General features: G+C 40.0%; 1 protein-coding gene across 1 annotated transcript; it reads right to left on the reverse strand.

Annotated features, from left to right (window-relative positions):
* Positions 1 to 2299: 2299 nt before the first annotated feature.
* Positions 2300 to 15773, reverse strand: gucy2d (guanylate cyclase 2D, retinal). Its single transcript, XM_023298937.3, has 19 exons — positions 15377 to 15773; positions 12265 to 13289; positions 11881 to 12182; positions 11407 to 11779; positions 11223 to 11307; positions 11014 to 11122; positions 10729 to 10848; positions 10555 to 10635; positions 10169 to 10345; positions 9922 to 10078; positions 9680 to 9829; positions 9382 to 9530; positions 9137 to 9300; positions 7823 to 8015; positions 6865 to 7039; positions 6354 to 6452; positions 5183 to 5277; positions 5010 to 5092; positions 2300 to 4814 (listed from the first exon to the last, which is right to left on the reverse strand). Exons 2-19 carry the CDS (start codon positions 13121 to 13123, stop codon positions 4730 to 4732), a joined length of 3456 nt encoding a protein of 1151 aa, XP_023154705.2. The 5' UTR covers positions 13124 to 13289; positions 15377 to 15773; the 3' UTR covers positions 2300 to 4729.
* Positions 15774 to 17586: the final 1813 nt, after the last annotated feature.

The raw sequence follows: 17586 nt of genomic DNA on the forward strand, positions 1-17586 counted from the left end.
TGTAGCAATAATATCACTAATAATCGCAATAATGGAAATAATGAAAATGAAGCAAGGCAAATTATTATTAGTAGTAGTAGTATTAGTATTAATATTATTAGGTTTATATATATACATATATGTGTGTGTGTGTGTGTGTGTGTGTGTGTGTGTGTGTATATATATATATATATGCTGTTTTTTAAAAAAAATCTTTTTCACCTGTAAATATTTGTACTTGTCAGTGTTTACTCTTATGAAACACAAACTCCTTTTATGTACAAAACCTACCTGACAATAAAACAGATTCCGATGTTATTGTTATTACACAGACGTGAAACGTGGAGCATTTTAATGCCAATACTGTATCAGTACGTGGTTCTACTGCAGCATTTAGTAGAAGAAGCTTGTCATCGGTTTTGTTGCTACATCCCTGATAGTTGGTCACTAACAGAGCTGATCTTCCAGAGTAAAATCTGTTCTAATAACCCTGATAGGGATTATTTATCAAGGTCATGGTTCAAATTTAAATCACCCATCCTGAAGCTTTATAGTGAAAGACCGCCCGCTCAGCTTCCTGTCTCTCTCCGCCTCCTTGCCGCTGACTTGACTCCGCTTTTCCTAGACTGGCACCTCCAAGCCGGTGCCAGTCAAATGCCAGGGGGGCTTCAGGGCTGCTGAGGTGCGCAGAGGAACACGGTGTTCAGCCGAGGAACACTTCGTCCCTCATCATACGGACGATGGGAGAGTTTCTGTTGTGTAATTCTGCATTTTTTGCCGGATTTTACCCTACCAACTGTACAAAGACTGGAGGAAAACAACTGCAGAACATTTTGTTTGAGATGTGGCGGCTTATGCAGCTATGGGCCGAGTATATTTTTGGGGTAGTGCTGCAGCCATCGAATGCATATGTGCGTGTTTTCCAGATAAAAAGCACATTAGCATGTAAAATAGACACAGTGGGCATATGATGATAAAACAACTCCCAAATGAAAGATTTGAGATGTTCATAATAGTGATAGAAAGCTGTGTTGCAATGTTTTATGCAATAATGTGACTTTATTAGTGTCCAATTAGTCTAGTTGTTTATTCCTTTTCAGCTCAATTTATATTAGATGAATTTATTTCAACAACCAGCCACAAATTGGTAGCCCTGACAATCAGTTGCAAGAAATTCCAGGTTGAATTGATGATAACAGGCAGTAAATCCAATTTAATTGATGATAATAAACAGAAGTCAAACATACTCAACAGCAGAGTGTATCCTGCAACATACTGCGCTAACTGTCCTATTGTTGTTTAAGAGGCTTACCTGGAATAACAAACACACTAAGGGACCAGAATAGCCAAACCAGCATTCCCAGATCACACAGTATGGCAGAGAACAACATTTTAACATGCACTGGGGTACTTTTTGTGATTATTTGTACTCTGATCCATACATACCCAGATGGGATATTCACTGAATAATGACACATGCCAAGCCAATAATATTCTTGACATGGAAAAAGCTAAGCAGAACAGCAGTTCTAAAGGAGAGTCATTTATAATGTAGATGATACAGTCTGTGGTTAAATCTGAGGGGTGTGATTGCACCACCAAAGTGCCAAAAAAAAGAAAGATTTGGCACGGCATTCTGTCAAAGTGATCACATTGTCCTCATAGCAACCCCCAGCTAGTGGCTGAATTAAGAATTACTTTCAAGCTCACGGTGTCCTCATGGACATGCAGCAGTGCAGACACGATGTGTTCGTGTTCTGATTTGGATAAAAACACTTTAATCGCTTCATAATATCACTTTTACAGTATTATCTTATTGTATACAAGAGACACAGTGCAGCTTAAATGCTTGAATGAGTAAATCTTACATTTGTTTACGGTGTGTGTGGGGTGTTGCACAGAAGTTGCATTATGTAAAGCCATCCTCACATTTTCATTGGATTGTTCCACTACAGAATAAAGCAGAGTCACGCCAGCAAAAGCAAGTAAAACCAACCCAAAGCTTGTTATGGTGAAGCGCTAAGAGTTTTACTGAGTTACTGCTTCTTCACATTGAACTGCACTTTCAATACAGCTGATCATGAAGTATGTCCTATTGTGTCAACCCCTCTATTCCAAACCTTTGATTTGACATATAAAATACATCAAATTTAATAGCTAAATGCACCGTCCCTGTCATTTACAGTATGATTATTGGCCTTGATTGAACTTATGATTTATGGCTTGTTTCGAATAATGCAGTGTTTTGTCATTTAAGGAAACGCCTTAACGCATGTAGACTCAATGGTAGCCAGCAAAACACACATAAGAAAACACAGTCTTCACTAAAACCATAATTTATTTACAGAAACACATTGAGATCACGTTCAAAATGAACAATGCAATCCATTCAGGTTTGATAAGTTCTATTTGGCAATTGATTAAAAATCTAGGAAAAGAGGCTCCTACCGATACAACAGAAATATTCATTTTGTTCTTTAGATACTGTCAGTGAAAGGAACATTCAGCTCACTCTCCCCGTCTTGATTCAGGACCCCGCATGTCCTCTTCATCAGGGGTTTAATTGTGCTTGAAAAGCCAGTGCTGCTGCTAAACACTTAATGGTGTGAGAGGCGACACCACTAGCAACCTGATAATCAAGACATCAGATGTCCAGTTTGTTCTGTTTATACACTGAGCTACTGCAACAAGTCAGCGTAGGTTAGAAGTGGTCAGCAGAGAGCTGACAAGGAAAGGAAAATGTCTGTAGCCTGAAAAGTGTTTTCAGTGTAAAATCTGCACACCCTGACATTGTCTGCCTATTGTTGCTTCAATATCAGTGCTGTGGCAGTCAATTAGCAAGCCGACTGAGAGTGAGGAAACAATGTGGCTGCTTGCATTTTGAATGCACTGTGATTAAACCCTTGTGTTTTGTTGATATCTCCTTCTGTGTCAGGTTTTTAGAGAACCCAAGCAGAAAAACACTAAAAAAAAAAAAAAAAACCCTGCAGGACACAAAGACAAACTAACAATGTACACATTTACAGTATATACACATCCCCAAGCCAAAGAGGAGTGACTCAGAAAACTCCGTCCACCCCTTTTTATGTATACTTCCTTTGCTATGTTCTGTAAAATCACTAGGATCCCCTGTGGGTGGAGGGCATGGGAGGTGAACAGTTGTTCTCAGTGGACCCTCAGAGATAGCCGCTGAGCCCAGGAGAGCCCAAACAGAAGATAATGGCTGGAAAACTGAGACATAAACAGACATTTTCCTCTAGAAGATGGCGATACACATGAAAAGGCTTAATCTGCCGAAGCATATTGTTGGAGATGATCATTTCAGTCAATTGACTCAAACATTCTGTGCATCAGTGCAGAGCAGACATACTGCATTAAATAAGGTCTTTCTATTGCCGTCCTGGTAAGACCCTGTTGAACACGCAGGACATTCAGCCATGCATGCAGCATGTTTCAATAATAGGCTACATGCACTGTCAGTGAAACTATAGTGGAGCTGCTTTGTTGTTAGTCGGCAGTGGTTTGGGTCTCATTTGCATGTGGCTTACATCTTCTAGGTCGTGGCAGAAAATGTCAGCATGACATGATAAACAATACACACATCATTAAAAACAATATATACTGTATGTAGTATCATAACATCATTAGGGAGAGAAGCATACTGTGGATGCACATAAGAGTCGGCAGCGTGACATATTTTGCAAGAAATATTTGTCATTAAACGTTGCAATTTTATTGACTATTTCCAGCTTTGCAGATGTTTTGGCCCCTAGTTAAGTCTGTATTTTCATAATCACATTTGGAACAAGTCACATAAACTAAACCTTAGAGGCTATTCTTGTATTTAGATAAGCTTAAATGATAAATTACAATGAAACAGACCTATCAGTCAAATCAACTTTAACAGGCTTATCACAGTAATGGAATAAAATGTTAAAAGACCCAGTGGTCCAAAAGAAATTGCATTTCTTTTCAAAATCTAGATTAATAAAGAAATCAAATATTAAATAAACAGACCAGATGCTTTGTTGAACATATTTTTGAACATTTTTCGGATAATATGGCTTGAAAGCAAAGTCAGAGGTGAGTTCTCAGTTCTGATTGACCTATTCAGTGTTTTCCAGCTGAAAATACTGATGAAGAAATGTACTGATGCATTATTTCGGTGTTGTTGTGAAAGGTTAATGCTTCTGAAGTGAGTCCAGCATTGGCTGTATTATAACTGAGATGAATAGTCGAGCAGTAATAGCTTCCACCATTTGGGGTGCTCACGACAAAAGTTCTGCAATATGTCTACAAAGCACAAAGTTCAGTACAAATAGATACAGTACATGAAGCACACCAGCATTACATGTGGTTTTTGTAGAAACATCCACAATGATCCTCTGTTAGGCGATCGCTGTCCTCTAAACCAACACATTTTGGACCTGAAACTCAACTTTGGTTTGCGTATGATGCTGTATTTATCTACCTTTTGTATAAAATGCAGCTGGAGAACAAGTGCAGTACAGACAAGTTGCCTGCTGTTGGGTTTGTTGTGGCACAGATGTGCTAGAACTATGACTGAGGAAAATTATAACATCCACATAGAAATTTTTTTGTGTAGAAGTGAGAGTGATGAATGCAAAAAGTGTGAATTCCTGCCTACTGTTCTTGATCTTATTTTAAGTGGAGCACAAAGTATAGTACACGTTTATCTGTGTGTAAAATACCACTTTTCAGCTCTTGGACATCTGTGACAAACCACAGACTAGTTCATCCTCTTCTGTCGATCCAGGAACTTCTGTCGTCTGTCAGGAGGTATTTCATCTAAACCGATACCATGATTGCTTCCACTGTAAGCGAAAATACACCATTTTATGTACCATAACCGAGACAAAGAAGAATACAACAAACCATTCAATCAAATAAGTCATTTGATTACATTAAGTGATACTGCAATGATCTGAATTCAAACAGTCTGAATGTAATGCAAAAACTAAATCAAGTAAATTAGATTCATGCGTGTGTCGACCAAAACATTCTCTTACCCTGTGGTGTCTGGAGGAATTGGTAGAGGTTTGTTGAAATCCTCCCTCCCCACCAACCAATAAGTGTTCTCAACACCTTTTCCCTACAAATAATTAATTGTTAGAATTCATTTGCTGATGGTACAGGGTCAGTGGACATTTGTGTGTCTTCAGTCATGTTTTGTTATATTTACCTTTAACTCCGTCATGCCTCTGACATCAATTTTGTATCCCAGCTTCAAGCTGTTCAGGACATCCACTGTGCTTTGGTTGACGTGGATTCTGTAAGCTGTGCAAATACAAAAGAAACCCTTCTTTGGTACAAAGAAATTGCTTTGATATCAGGTGTACACCTAGAATCTGTATTAGGCTAAAGGAAATTTCCCACATTTTGGGGAATATCTGGAGAATCCATTTTATTGTGTTTTATGGTCATTCTAAACTTGGAAATGTAAGACTCAACCTGTTCAGATAGGAAAACATTTACTTGTGACATTCCTCAAGTCCCTCACAGCTAGTTCACCTCCCAGCTTTACAAGCCCCTAAGAATTTGACCAGGCGCTCTGTAACACTTAACTAACCAATAGACAGCCAGCTCATACTGTGATTGACAGCCAGAGACAGCATGGGGGCGGGAACAGCAGCAGTTCATTGGTTTCAGCGCAAAACAACCCTAAAACCAGGAGTTACACAGTTACTATGAAATGAACCATCTGAGCAGTATTTTGAGCTGAAAAACTGAAAGGCACATGTTGGGGACATGTGAGATTTTGATTAAGTTCCTTAAAAGGGGCACAATATGGGACCTTTAAATGATCTGTATGGAAAGACCAAAAGTCAAACTGCCATTTCGATATTAAGCCACTTGGTGGCAGCAGATTGCCCCAGACTGCTCTTATCTTATGAGTAAAAATACAATTTGTCATGCTGAAGAGCATATTTTTTCGTTTTAGATATAGTATTTTACAGTGAAACATTCAGTTTTACCAGAGAATATTTGATTTATTACAGTATTATCTTCAAGGATCTCGGTAAAATGTAAGTAAAATAAAATGTTTATTTTAAGTTTAAGTAAATGTACTGAACAGTCAGTGCTCAAGTTTACACTTAATGTGTATAGCATTCAGAGGTTAACCGAGGCAAACTTGGTCTTTGACAGCATTTATTCTGAAACTTCAAATTGACCTCTAATTCTGTTGATAGTCTTAAAGGATTAGTAAGGACTGCTGTCTTAAAGCCCTATTTGGCCTCAAGCAGCACGAACTGCCACACACCTGACATCCCACCCACAATTACAATTTCAAAAACATTATAAAAGGAAGAAGGCATCTGTCTAGCTCATATAATGATAAATGAGACACTCACACAACCCTGTGGACTCCATTCGAGATGCTGTGTTGACAGTGTCTCCAAAGAGACAGTACCGAGGCATCGTAAGGCCAACTACACCTGCTACGACTGGACCTGCAAACAGAATGCAATCACACAATGCCCTACCAATTCTTTGCACATAAAGAAATTCATAGAACAGGGTTAGAAATCCAGAGTATGCAGTGTGTTAATTGGATGACAGCACTGTAAGTGGATAATGTTTCACTGGTCCAGGAATAAGTTCCAGACGAGGATAAAGGAGGTAAAAATACCTCCTTGCCTTAGCAGCTTGTACTCCAGTATTCTTATTCCTCTGCAGCTAATTAACTTTAACTGACTCTGAAATGGTGTTTAGGTTTATTTCACGCCATATTCCTCACTACACCTGTGTTCGACTTTTAAAGTAATCACTTATCCTAAAGAGTTGTCCATATGCTGCCTCAAGATGTTGCAGCACGTTGATCGGGGTTTATCACAGCACAGGAAGGATGAACATATTACTCACCAGAGTGCAGGCCAATACGGATCCTGACTTTTAGCTCAGGCATGTGTCTCATCTTGAAGGTACCGATGCAGTGGAGGATGTCAAGAGACATGTTGGCCATTTCAGCAGCATGACGGTTACCATTCCTGGTGGGGACACCTGAGGCCACCATGTAGGCATCTCCAATAGTTTCCACCTGAGGACCATAACAATTAAGAGATGAATACACACACACAGATACAGTCATACAGCATTCTCTCAGTAGTTCAACATAATTTACAGAAGATTAACACTGCAAAGTAAAAAAAATCGATAAAGGAATTCTTTAATCAAAAGTGGACATAGAATGACATCAGATTCAACCGCAACATCAGAAACAATGTTTTTGTGTGAAAAATGTTTTTAGTTTCTTTTACAAGTTTTTTCTTTCAAAAATTATATACACCATATATATATATATATATATATATATATATATATATATATATATATATATATATATATATATATATATATATATATATATATTAGTTTTGCATTTTTGTTTTAGTTTCAAAAATCTTTTATGATGAGATCAGATAAACTTTATTGATCCCTCATTATTTTTACAATTATTGTCAGAATAAAGGTAGAGTTAAGTCTGTTTTGTTTTTGGTTTTTTTACTGGATGCTTGTTGATGACTTTATCTAAAATCATTGTATACAATGATAATAATATCAAATACAATACTTTATAAAACACATTTTTTCTTTTTCTTTTGCATTCATTCATTGTTAAAAATAAACAGAAGCTGATTTAAAGTCCCTACAATGGATCGACTCCATCTGTAATTCTATATAAAAAATGCAAAAATATTTAAAGACTTTGGTCTTTTAAAAAACAGATAAAGTACAACACATGAACTATAGAATAAACATAATCATCCATTGATACTGATTATAATTTAGGTAAACAGACACAACATCCTCCAGCCCTCACCTTGTAGACATCATGCAGCCCGATAATGGCATCAAAAAGCGTGTAGAGATCATTGAGTAAGTCGACCACTTCGATGGGCTCGCTGAGAGCTGAGATGGTGGTGAAACCCACAATGTCACTGAAATACAGCGTGACCTCGCTGAAATGCTCCGGTTTGACAGGCTTGCCAGTCTTCAGCGCCTGGGCCACAGTCCTAAAAAGAGAATATGATAAGAGGTGCTGATTCTCTCACAAGATCTGCTCAAAGTAACGCATGTAACACTTTCAATGACCTTAAAAGACATATTGTCCCTCTCTGTTACCATAAATGAGACTATTTCATAGTTTTCTCCCAAACTCTTACTGCTGATTACTCCAAACCAGGCAAAATGGCATCTCTGACAACATGACGGAGATGCTATGTGATGTTTGAACTGCATGATAAGACTGTCCTCTCAATCTGCAGTTAACAGTTTACTACAGGAGAGTCACTTCTCTATGGCAGATGAGTTATTTCAAATGACTACAGTCACTTTTATTTGACCTCAAATAATGATTCTAATGAGACATTCCTAAATTGATTTCAGTGACATGAAGGACATAGCTGAGTACAATTAACATAAATTAGGATGCCTTACGAAAAAGTCCTTTTAAGATAGCATACTAGTAGAAATAGACCGTGACTCATTACTCTGATGCAATACAATGCAATAACAGAAAACACTGTTGATTAATTCTGGTCCTAGATTTGAGGTTAAACATCACTTTACATTTGCAAATGTGTGAAAAAGCAGAGAATAATTGGTATAGGCAAGCAAAAACTAAAGAGAATTTTAATGTTAGTGTTTGCTTTAGGCAAGTTCGACTGTCTGATCGCATCCACGTCACTGGATGTTACTCCAAATGTTCCCACACTTGCTAAAGGAGACAAAAATACCATCACGTTAGGTGCACAAGTTGGACAAATGACTAAAGGAAGAAAGACGGAAAAGAAAACACAAGAAATGTGCTTTGATAGCTACAATCACACAACACTTTCTCTGCAAGTTGCAAAACAGAGATCATCTCAACAGTTTAATTGCTGCAGAACTCCTCAAACCACTGTTATGTGGGAGGGAGCAGCAAGTCGGTGAACTGAGCAATGAACCATCAGAGGGTTCATTAAGGCTCCCTGACCTTTGACCTCTCTAAGCCAGTGAAAAGTAACACATTTAACCGTCCCATTTTATTGTAATTGTGTTGATGATTTACAGACTCCCAGGTTTATGACTTAGGAAATGATACTGCAGTTTTATTGTGTCTTTCATGTGTCAATTAAAATTTCTGGACACTCACTTGGGCAACATCTGCGCTACCAGATTGTCAGTCTTCTGTCTCTCCACCTCCAGCTCCTCAGTCCTCTCTCTGATCAGATCCTCCAAGTTAGATGAGTACTGCTCCAACATCCGCAGCATAGAGTCAATGATGTTGGTCTTCTTTCCCTTAGTGATGCTCTTGAACTATCACACAAAAAAGGAGGCATCAGGAATGTACACCTTTCTGCAGAACAAAATATGAGCACGTGTTTGTTAAGCTTTTACCTGTTTGAACAGCTCCTCGAAGGTTGGCCTTTTCTCCGGCTCTTCACTCCAGGCCTGCTTCATAACCTGTATCACTTCCAGCGGGGCCTCGTCCACAGACACAGTAGGCCGACACAAAGGAGGAGGCTCTCTGACCTTGTTGATGATCTCTGTAAGCACAAACAACACAATAGTGCGGACACCAATGTTAGACATGCACAAAAATGCAGTAACAGACAGATTTTGTGCAGCAAATTTTGCCACCTTTCTGTGAATGTCACTGCTAATAAAAAGCAGCTGTACTGGAGCAGTTACTCACCCTTGGTAGGCATGTCCAGCATGCAGAAAGGTGCAGAACGAGAAATGACCTCCTGCACGACGATGGCGAAACTGTAGACATCCCCACAGAACGTGCCCCTCCTCCTCAGACTAGAGCTTCTCAGCAACTCAGGAGCCGTCCAAAGCAGATCTTTTTAAGAAAAAAGTTGCGAACTTAATAAAAAATAAACAGGCACAAACAAACTCTCAATATGTTAAGTTCCAGAATGCACACTGACTCACCTTCTGGCTTTTCCTCATCACTGTCAATGCTTTGGGCAATCAAGATCTCATTGAATCCATAATCTGTCACCTTCAGCACAAAGCGCCCATCAACCACACAGTTGCGGGATTTGAGTCGTCCGTGGATGATTCCACGATTATGCAGGTACTTCATTCCCTGATGACAGATTGCGAAAAATGTCTGAGTGATGCAAAACACTGTGATCTGAGAAATAAAGCATGAGTAGGTTTTTTTTTTATGTCTTACCCGGATCAGATCCATTAACAGAGAAGACTTGAACATCCAGTCAAGGCGAACATCTTCATTGCTGAGCAAATCCTCCAAGCTGCCTCTGGTGCAGTGCTCGGTCACAATGCCAAAGATGCCCGAGTCGAAGAATAGCCCCAGGAACAGATTGAGGTTCTCGTGTCTCATGTCTCTGAGCTGAGATGAAGATAATACAAACATGAATGTTAATCACTGTGCTTGAGTCATTTTTGTGACCAGTCAGTACTTTTGTTTTATTTTCAATTACTTATGACCAAATCTATTTGGTTAAAATGGAAATGTAGTTATTGTAGTAAGGATTAATGTTCTATTGGTCAGGACTAAATAGATAAATTGAAGAACGAATGTGTGTTTCATTCATTTACCTTGGTAAAGACAAACTCAGTGCTGCTATTGACACCTGATACAGCTCCAGCGGGACATTTCTTCAACCAAACCCAGTCACCCTGATGTAGACAAAACAACACAGTCAAACCAAAAACCAAGAGCTCCAGCTTGGTAAAAATTTATTTGAACGTGTCATGTCAGAATGTCCTCACCTCAAACACTGCAACATTGGAGCTGTCTGGTGTGGAAGCTAAGTAGCTACGACCTGACACAGAGTGGTGAGGGGTCTTCATATCCAGCTGGCTCTTCATGATGCTGTCATCATTTAGCTTCTGCTCACACAGAGAGTTCAAAATGGACAGATCAGCTTAGAGGAAACAATGTGCAAATAAGTAGCTTTCACACATCACATACTTATTATGTACTGCATGCACAAAGAAAGAATAGTATCCAACCACAGTTAAATACTGTCAGTATTGGTTGAGCTCAGAACTGACCCGTTTGCTGACTTGAGTGTTGATGAAGACGAGGTCATCGAGAGTCAGGACTACCTTTGATGATCCACCGCCACCTCCACCAAAGCTGAAGCCAACCCTGCCTCCTCTCCTGTACAGAGACAAGATCAGCAACAATCAGGATATGTTCTAGAAACCACACAGTGCCAATGAATGAGGTATAGTTCTTTTCATATCCTACTTCGACTTACTTGAGACGAAGAAATATGTATATTCCACATCCAAGAAGTGAAATGAACAACAGCATAATAAAGAAGAGAGTGGCTGAATCTAGGCCTGGGAGAAGAAAAGAAAAACACATAGAAAGTTTGAATCCAGTGAACTCAGCAATGTAGACCAGCTATAGATAGATATAACTCCTGTGATGACGCTCACCTCCAGAGCAGGCAAAGTATGGGCTAAACCAGCAACCTGAGTCTGTGTAAGGAGTGCTGCCTGCAAAATGGATAGAGCGGCCAAGATATTTCAAGTTCCCCGTCTTGCCATCTGTATGAGATGAATGGAGAGCATGTGTGGAGTAGAGAGTGGTGCCTATTCCACTGTAGTCCAGGACTACATAGGCAGCCTGCATGCCTTCACCATGTCTGCCAGATCTCACGGGTTGATTGAATCCTTGAAATTCGAAGTCACCATTACTTTCACGCAGGATCTGACCAGTCACCCAACGGCCTCCATTTTTGCGGGCCTGTTCAGTAGCCATTGCTGTGTAGTACATCATGTTGTAGATGGTGCCAAAGAATGGAGAAACCTAATAGAAGAAACAGCAGCGCAGTTGTGTAAATGTCTTAGTTTTTTTCTCTACTTCAACACTTGTTTCCTATTATCTCCTAATGAAACAAAGGGTCTCACCTGCTCTGGTGGAGTGCTGCTGCGTATTTCATAGCTATTCTGACCATCTTTGAAGGCCTCATAGAAATTACGTTCTCCTGAGTCCATAGTGATCGTGAGAACGCCGTCAAAGGCTTTTCGCAGCTTGGTGTCATTACCTAACATATAATATGGGGCATCTTTATAGGGCAGTGCGTACAGAAGGGTGTCGTAGGGAATGAACACGTAGCCACGGTCGATCATACGCATATCCAAGGCTGTTGTCAGAAGTTGGTACTGGGCTTGGCCACCAATCAGGACAGACGGCATGCACATGATGACCACTGTAGAAAAGGTTAAAAACTGTTTATTTGCATGAATCATGTGGAGGTTTCTCAATTTTGTTGACCGTTTTTCACAACTCACCTCTGACACGGTCTGCTTCCCGCACTTTTGTCAGGGCTTTGCGAGGCCCGTCCTTGTTGTCCTCCATTGTGACCACAGGGGTGACAGGCAGGCCAAGGGCCCTTAGTGAAGAGGCCAGCTCCTGTCCTGTGGCTTCCCACACATCCTGCTTCTGCGAAATAATGGCCACATGTGCCCACCGAAAGTACCGCAACACACTAAAAAGTACATGGGAGGACAGTGGCAGCGGTCTCAAGAAGGTTGGATACATCTCATCTTTGTTCATGCTGGGTTTTAGGCAGGCCCAGGAGAGAATCCCAGCATCCCACTCTTTTGCATACAGAGCAGCTGAAGAGCAGTAGCCTGGGTTGGCTGGACCCAGGAAAGCAGCACCATAACCATCTAACCCAGCAAAGCGAGCAAGGGCACGGGATGACTTGCAGTCTTCATTGATCAGCGTGTAGTCATACCAGTAGCCTTTGTTGAGGTAGGGGTCCTTGTTTATGCGGGCGATGGCGAGACGGGCTGCCAGGTCAGGGAGGGCTTTGGAGTATAAGAGGTCACATGTCCAGGGTCCAACCAGGGCCATCGTAAAAGTAGTTGCCCAGGCTTGACAGGGGAGAAATGAGATCATGAAAAAGGACAGAAGAATCCAGTTCCCCCTCCATCTCCTGGTGTGCTGTATGGGGGTTGATGGCAACTGTGGTTTTGATGATAATGACTCTGATGATAACGATATTGACGTTGAATCAAACTGACTAAACCCACTGGAGCTGTTTGTCCGTATATGTCTTTTTCTCTTCACTTTTATCGTGTTGTGCTGCCATCGTGGGTGGTAGGAGAGGTTGTGCAAACAACGAAGATCTCTGTTGCTTTCCATGTCCTCACACAGCTGTTCTGATGCTTCAGGCACAGAAGGCGAGTGGAGAGTTTATGGTTGTTGGTGTGAGAGTGATAGTGTCTTTGTTACTGGGACTGTCTCCCTTGGCACTTTGTAGGCCTCTAGTCCAAAGCTGGACTGTTGACGAGACGACCCATAGCCATCACTGCCTCCAGGAAAAACAAAATAAGATGGAAAGAGTTAGAAAATTCATAGCAAGACATTTAATGTGATCTGTGTTTGCCTCCTGGGATCTGTGATACTTTGTCTACTGTGACATGTCAGGGCATATTGACTCTCCAGGACACAGACATGATCAGTGACCTCAACTCACTTCACACTGAACTCAGCTTACATCCCACTGAGCTGTTTTGTTTAACAGAATGTGATGTTGAATGTTATCAGCATCCATCTGTCTTGCTCAGGACACTCTGCCCAGGGTCCCTGTGATGTTCCTTTTACTGGCAAGCTGATTAGCTCTGCCAGGGCCATGGAGTTTAGATCAAATGCCAGGTAACGTGGAGCTAAATCTGGCCTTGATGTCTGCATTTGGTCTTGGTATCTCTTTTCCCTGCTAAAGTCAATCTCTTGAGCTCTTCTCTGCCATGCTTTTCTGGGCGATTCAAGTTTTTAACCTTGCTGTCACCTCTCAGGCATCTAAATTTGTATCAGTGGCTAAAACTATCTCAAGATTAAAAGATTGTTTTTGTCTAGTGCAAAAGATAGTTTGATGAACCTCACATTAGTGTTTTACGATCTTTCAGAAAAGACAGTTGAGCTTGATTATTCTTGAAATTTGAACTTGAATGCAGACACTTGCTGAAGCTTAAGGAACCCCAAAACCAATTACACTTTACTAATTTCCTCTATTATGATGTGATTATTTTTCATGAGTTTGGAAAGTCTGGAAATTCACAGTATATTATAGTTTGAAAATCTATTGTTAAAATCATGTTTTTAACAGGTGAAAAAACGCAAATACTTGTTTCTAACTCTGTATTCAGATGTACATTTTTTTTCAATGGCTGCCCATGTCCAAAGTATTACCACTGACAGGAGAGCAAAAAGCCTGAACACCTGCTAGTGGTAAGGGAAACGTTAACCACAACTACTGCAAAAAAAAAAAAAAAGTCTGACAGTTGAGTCATGTATGAGGAAATTGAGCCTAAATGTTTAAAAATATTGGTTTATAAATACAATTTCACACCCCTTCCACACTAGAATACTAGGTACAGGATATATCTGTTACAAAAATCCCACCGGTGCCATTATTTGTAGGTTTCAAAGCCTGGCACAATCACTGAAGACGCCAACTAGCACTGCTATGTCTAAGATGGATGCACCGTTGTTGTGGTTCTTTTCCGCTGTGTCAAAGATGGCTGCAGCTGAGCATTTCAGAGCAAGTAAAATTGATGTCACTGACTCATTGTTATAAGGCTGTTATTCACTTCCTAGTTTACAAAGTTGATTAGGCAGTGTTGTTCAAATCACAATTTGGCCTGATCATAAAGATAGGGAGATTTATCGTTTTTAACACAGTGTCTTTTATCCATAGAGCATAAAGTTGTTAATTTTGACCTCATGTGTCTGCATTTGCCTAGAGGTTAAGGGATCAATAAAGAGCATTGCTAAAATTGACCGCCAAAAAAGCTAGTATTCTTTGTTACTATTAAACATGAGTAATTTTCCAAGAATATCTTTGGAAAAGCTGTGATATTTGCCAAGTTAAATGGGGCCTGTTACAGGTTAAAATTGAAATGTAAACTGCCCGTCAATTTCAGTGTTTTAAAAATGACATTTTAACAATATAAAATACCACAAAGTCTAGTTTCTTTCCTTGTCCTCAAGCTAAAATGGAGCAAGTCAGCAGCAAGTCAGCAGCAAGTCAGCAGCAATCCTAAAGTGGCTAATACTGACACTGGCTTATTAGTGGCTAATAGGTTAAGAGGAGCACTGACAAATGTTCTAGTCCTGTTCTAATATGCTACTGAAAATAATAAATGGGTCAAATTATGTTCATTGACCAAAACTCTCTTTAAATTTCAAGGTTGGATTAATAATTTTGCAGTCTGTAACAAATACATAAAACATTAGATGATCCTTGATGTCCCCACAGCCCCACCTTAACAGCAGTAGTTCCGAACAGTTCTACAATGAATGATGAATTGATCACATCAACAAAACTACATTTATGTTACCCAGAAGTGATAAGACAATTCAGTGGAATAAAATTTGATAAGAAACAGTTCTGACCTGGAGCAGCTTCTCTACACAGGAGCCATGTCAGGGTTGGAGCCTGTCGTTGAAAAGCATCATTCAGACTCCAGGTGGATTAAGAATGCTAAAGTACACAGCAGGAATGGTTATCCTTGGTCTTTTATTGTGAAAAAATATCATAGGTAATCCAAACGTCATGTGAAGTAAAAAAAAAGAAAAGGAAAGAAAGAAGAAAAAATATCAAATTAGGTCCTTTTGCAACCGAGTTCCCAAAAGAAATTGCTGAAAAACCTCCACATTTCCAGCCGGTTGGTGGTGCTTCAGTTCTTGCTGTCCCTGTTTTGGACTGGGGCCCACCCCAAACCACAGAGCAACAGAACGGTGCGTGAGGAGATGCGCAGCCCTGATCCAGAGTTTGGATTGGTAAAAAATAGATTGGCAGAGAGGTGGGGACAGCTAATATGTAAAAGAAAGAGAAGAGTGGGATGGACTTCTCAACCTTCTTTAGCTTTTAATCCAAATGAGCGTGGAACGAGCATGTGTGGGGGAGGGCTGGAGGAGATGAAAAAAAGAAGGTGAAAGTATCCTTAACACAGTGTGTTAAAGGTGCTGATGCAACCTTGAAATGATTACACATGGGAAGATTTTTATAATACTTTAAACCTTAAGCACTACAAGGACATTTGTGTCAGAGAACCATCTGTAAACTGACATATCAACATTAAGAGCCAGAACAGGGACTCTTCAAAACCATTCATGAAAATCCATGAAAATTGCCTTTAAATGATAGATAGCTTAATTTTCAACAGATGTCCTTATGAAAGTGCTTTTTTCAGCATTGCTCATCCTGCTACCAAATCTCACTGTTATTTAAAATCAAATGCCTTTATTATAGTCATGAGAAACTACTTATGTTTATGCTCTTTACTGCATGTGCATTTAATCGTGAAATCACTTTCAACTCGAGGCTGGTGTGGTGATAAAGGGTCTGCAGCCTCATGGCACCCTGCTGTGATTTAAATCCAGCTACGACCTTTACCCATGCTCTTTGACCTTAGTCACTTTACATGTGTTGAGGGTGCCAACTGAAATGTGGCACAGTTAAAATGTCCACACACACTGATAAAATGGCTGTTTTATACCATCATCCAGCCAATCGCTTTTCTTCAATAACCAGAACTTGTGTTATAAACATAAACTGATTATGATAAATTATAGCTTTCGTAAGATTTATATGTTGAGTCAGGCTATCTTTACTACTAACTTAGTAATCAGCTTTCCTCGCGTTATCCAAGGCTTCACCTCCCTGCGAATTCTGTGAAATCTAGCAGTCCTCAGTTCAAGGGTCAACCTTACATGTGGCAGTAATGCTAATAAAGCCAAACAAAGTATGTGAGCAGGGGAACTGGGCTGAAAATATCTGTCAGTTATCTGTGGTAAGCCACTGAAAGCCTGCTGTTGCTCTTTTGACCTGGCAGTATGTACAGGTCACTGCAGTGCTACAGCTGGAATTTAAGCCTCCAGGAGAAGACAGACTCCTCCCTTAAGAAGATGATTAAAGACAAAGATGCTCACAAATGCATCATGCAGCTACAGAGATCCCAAGATCAATGAGCATGAAGGTGATGTCTCACACATGACAGTGTGAAGATACATTTGTATTTGTTGGTCCTATCTTGCACATCGATCGCAGCCTTGTGAACTAATCAGATTAGTCAGGTGAGGCTGTGCTAAACTGATCTGCTGCCTGCAAGCCTCTTAGCAACCTGGCTAACGGTGCTGACAGAAATCACTCCAAAGCAAGGTCAGACACACAGCCGTGCCAGCTGAGCAGAAAAAAAAAAAAACCCTAACCCAGCTTGGCCTAGTGCAGAGGCTACAACACTGACAATACTGACAGGAGGGTGTCAGTACTAGTGATGGCGAGTCACTTAATGTTACTTTACACCTTAGCTGCACTGTATTTCAGAGAGAAATACTACACTTTCTGCCACACCATATTTATCTGACACCTTTAGTTACTTTAAAGATGAAGATTATACATAATAATGATAATATAACAAGCTAAAGACTACACATCATTGAAGACTGAACCAGTGGTTTTCAGCTTTTTTTTTCTCCCTCTGACGTCTTAAAAAAATCCGTGTGCAGTTGAGTCATATTTCAAATGTCTTTGAGTTTTCACAGCTCAACCAAACTCTAATTTTCACTCTAATCTTTACACCTGTTTTCATTTCAATAAATCT

Source organism: Amphiprion ocellaris, chromosome 14 (genome assembly GCF_022539595.1).
Source record: "Amphiprion ocellaris isolate individual 3 ecotype Okinawa chromosome 14, ASM2253959v1, whole genome shotgun sequence".
NCBI classification, from domain to species: Eukaryota; Metazoa; Chordata; class Actinopteri; family Pomacentridae; genus Amphiprion; species Amphiprion ocellaris.

Excerpts from the sequence above, each read along its gene's own strand:
- gucy2d (XM_023298937.3), bottom strand. The coding sequence starts at position 13,123 with ATGGAAAGCAACAGAGATCTTCGTTGTTTGCACAACCTCTCCTACCAC. Across the intron at positions 10,849-11,013 it reads ACACTCAAGTCAGCAAACGG|AAGCTAAATGATGACAGCAT; the intron begins GTCAGTTCTGAG and ends CTGTGTGAGCAG. Across the intron at positions 7,040-7,822 it reads GGCTGCATGATGTCTACAAG|GTGGAAACTATTGGAGATGC; the intron begins GTGAGGGCTGGA and ends TATGGTCCTCAG.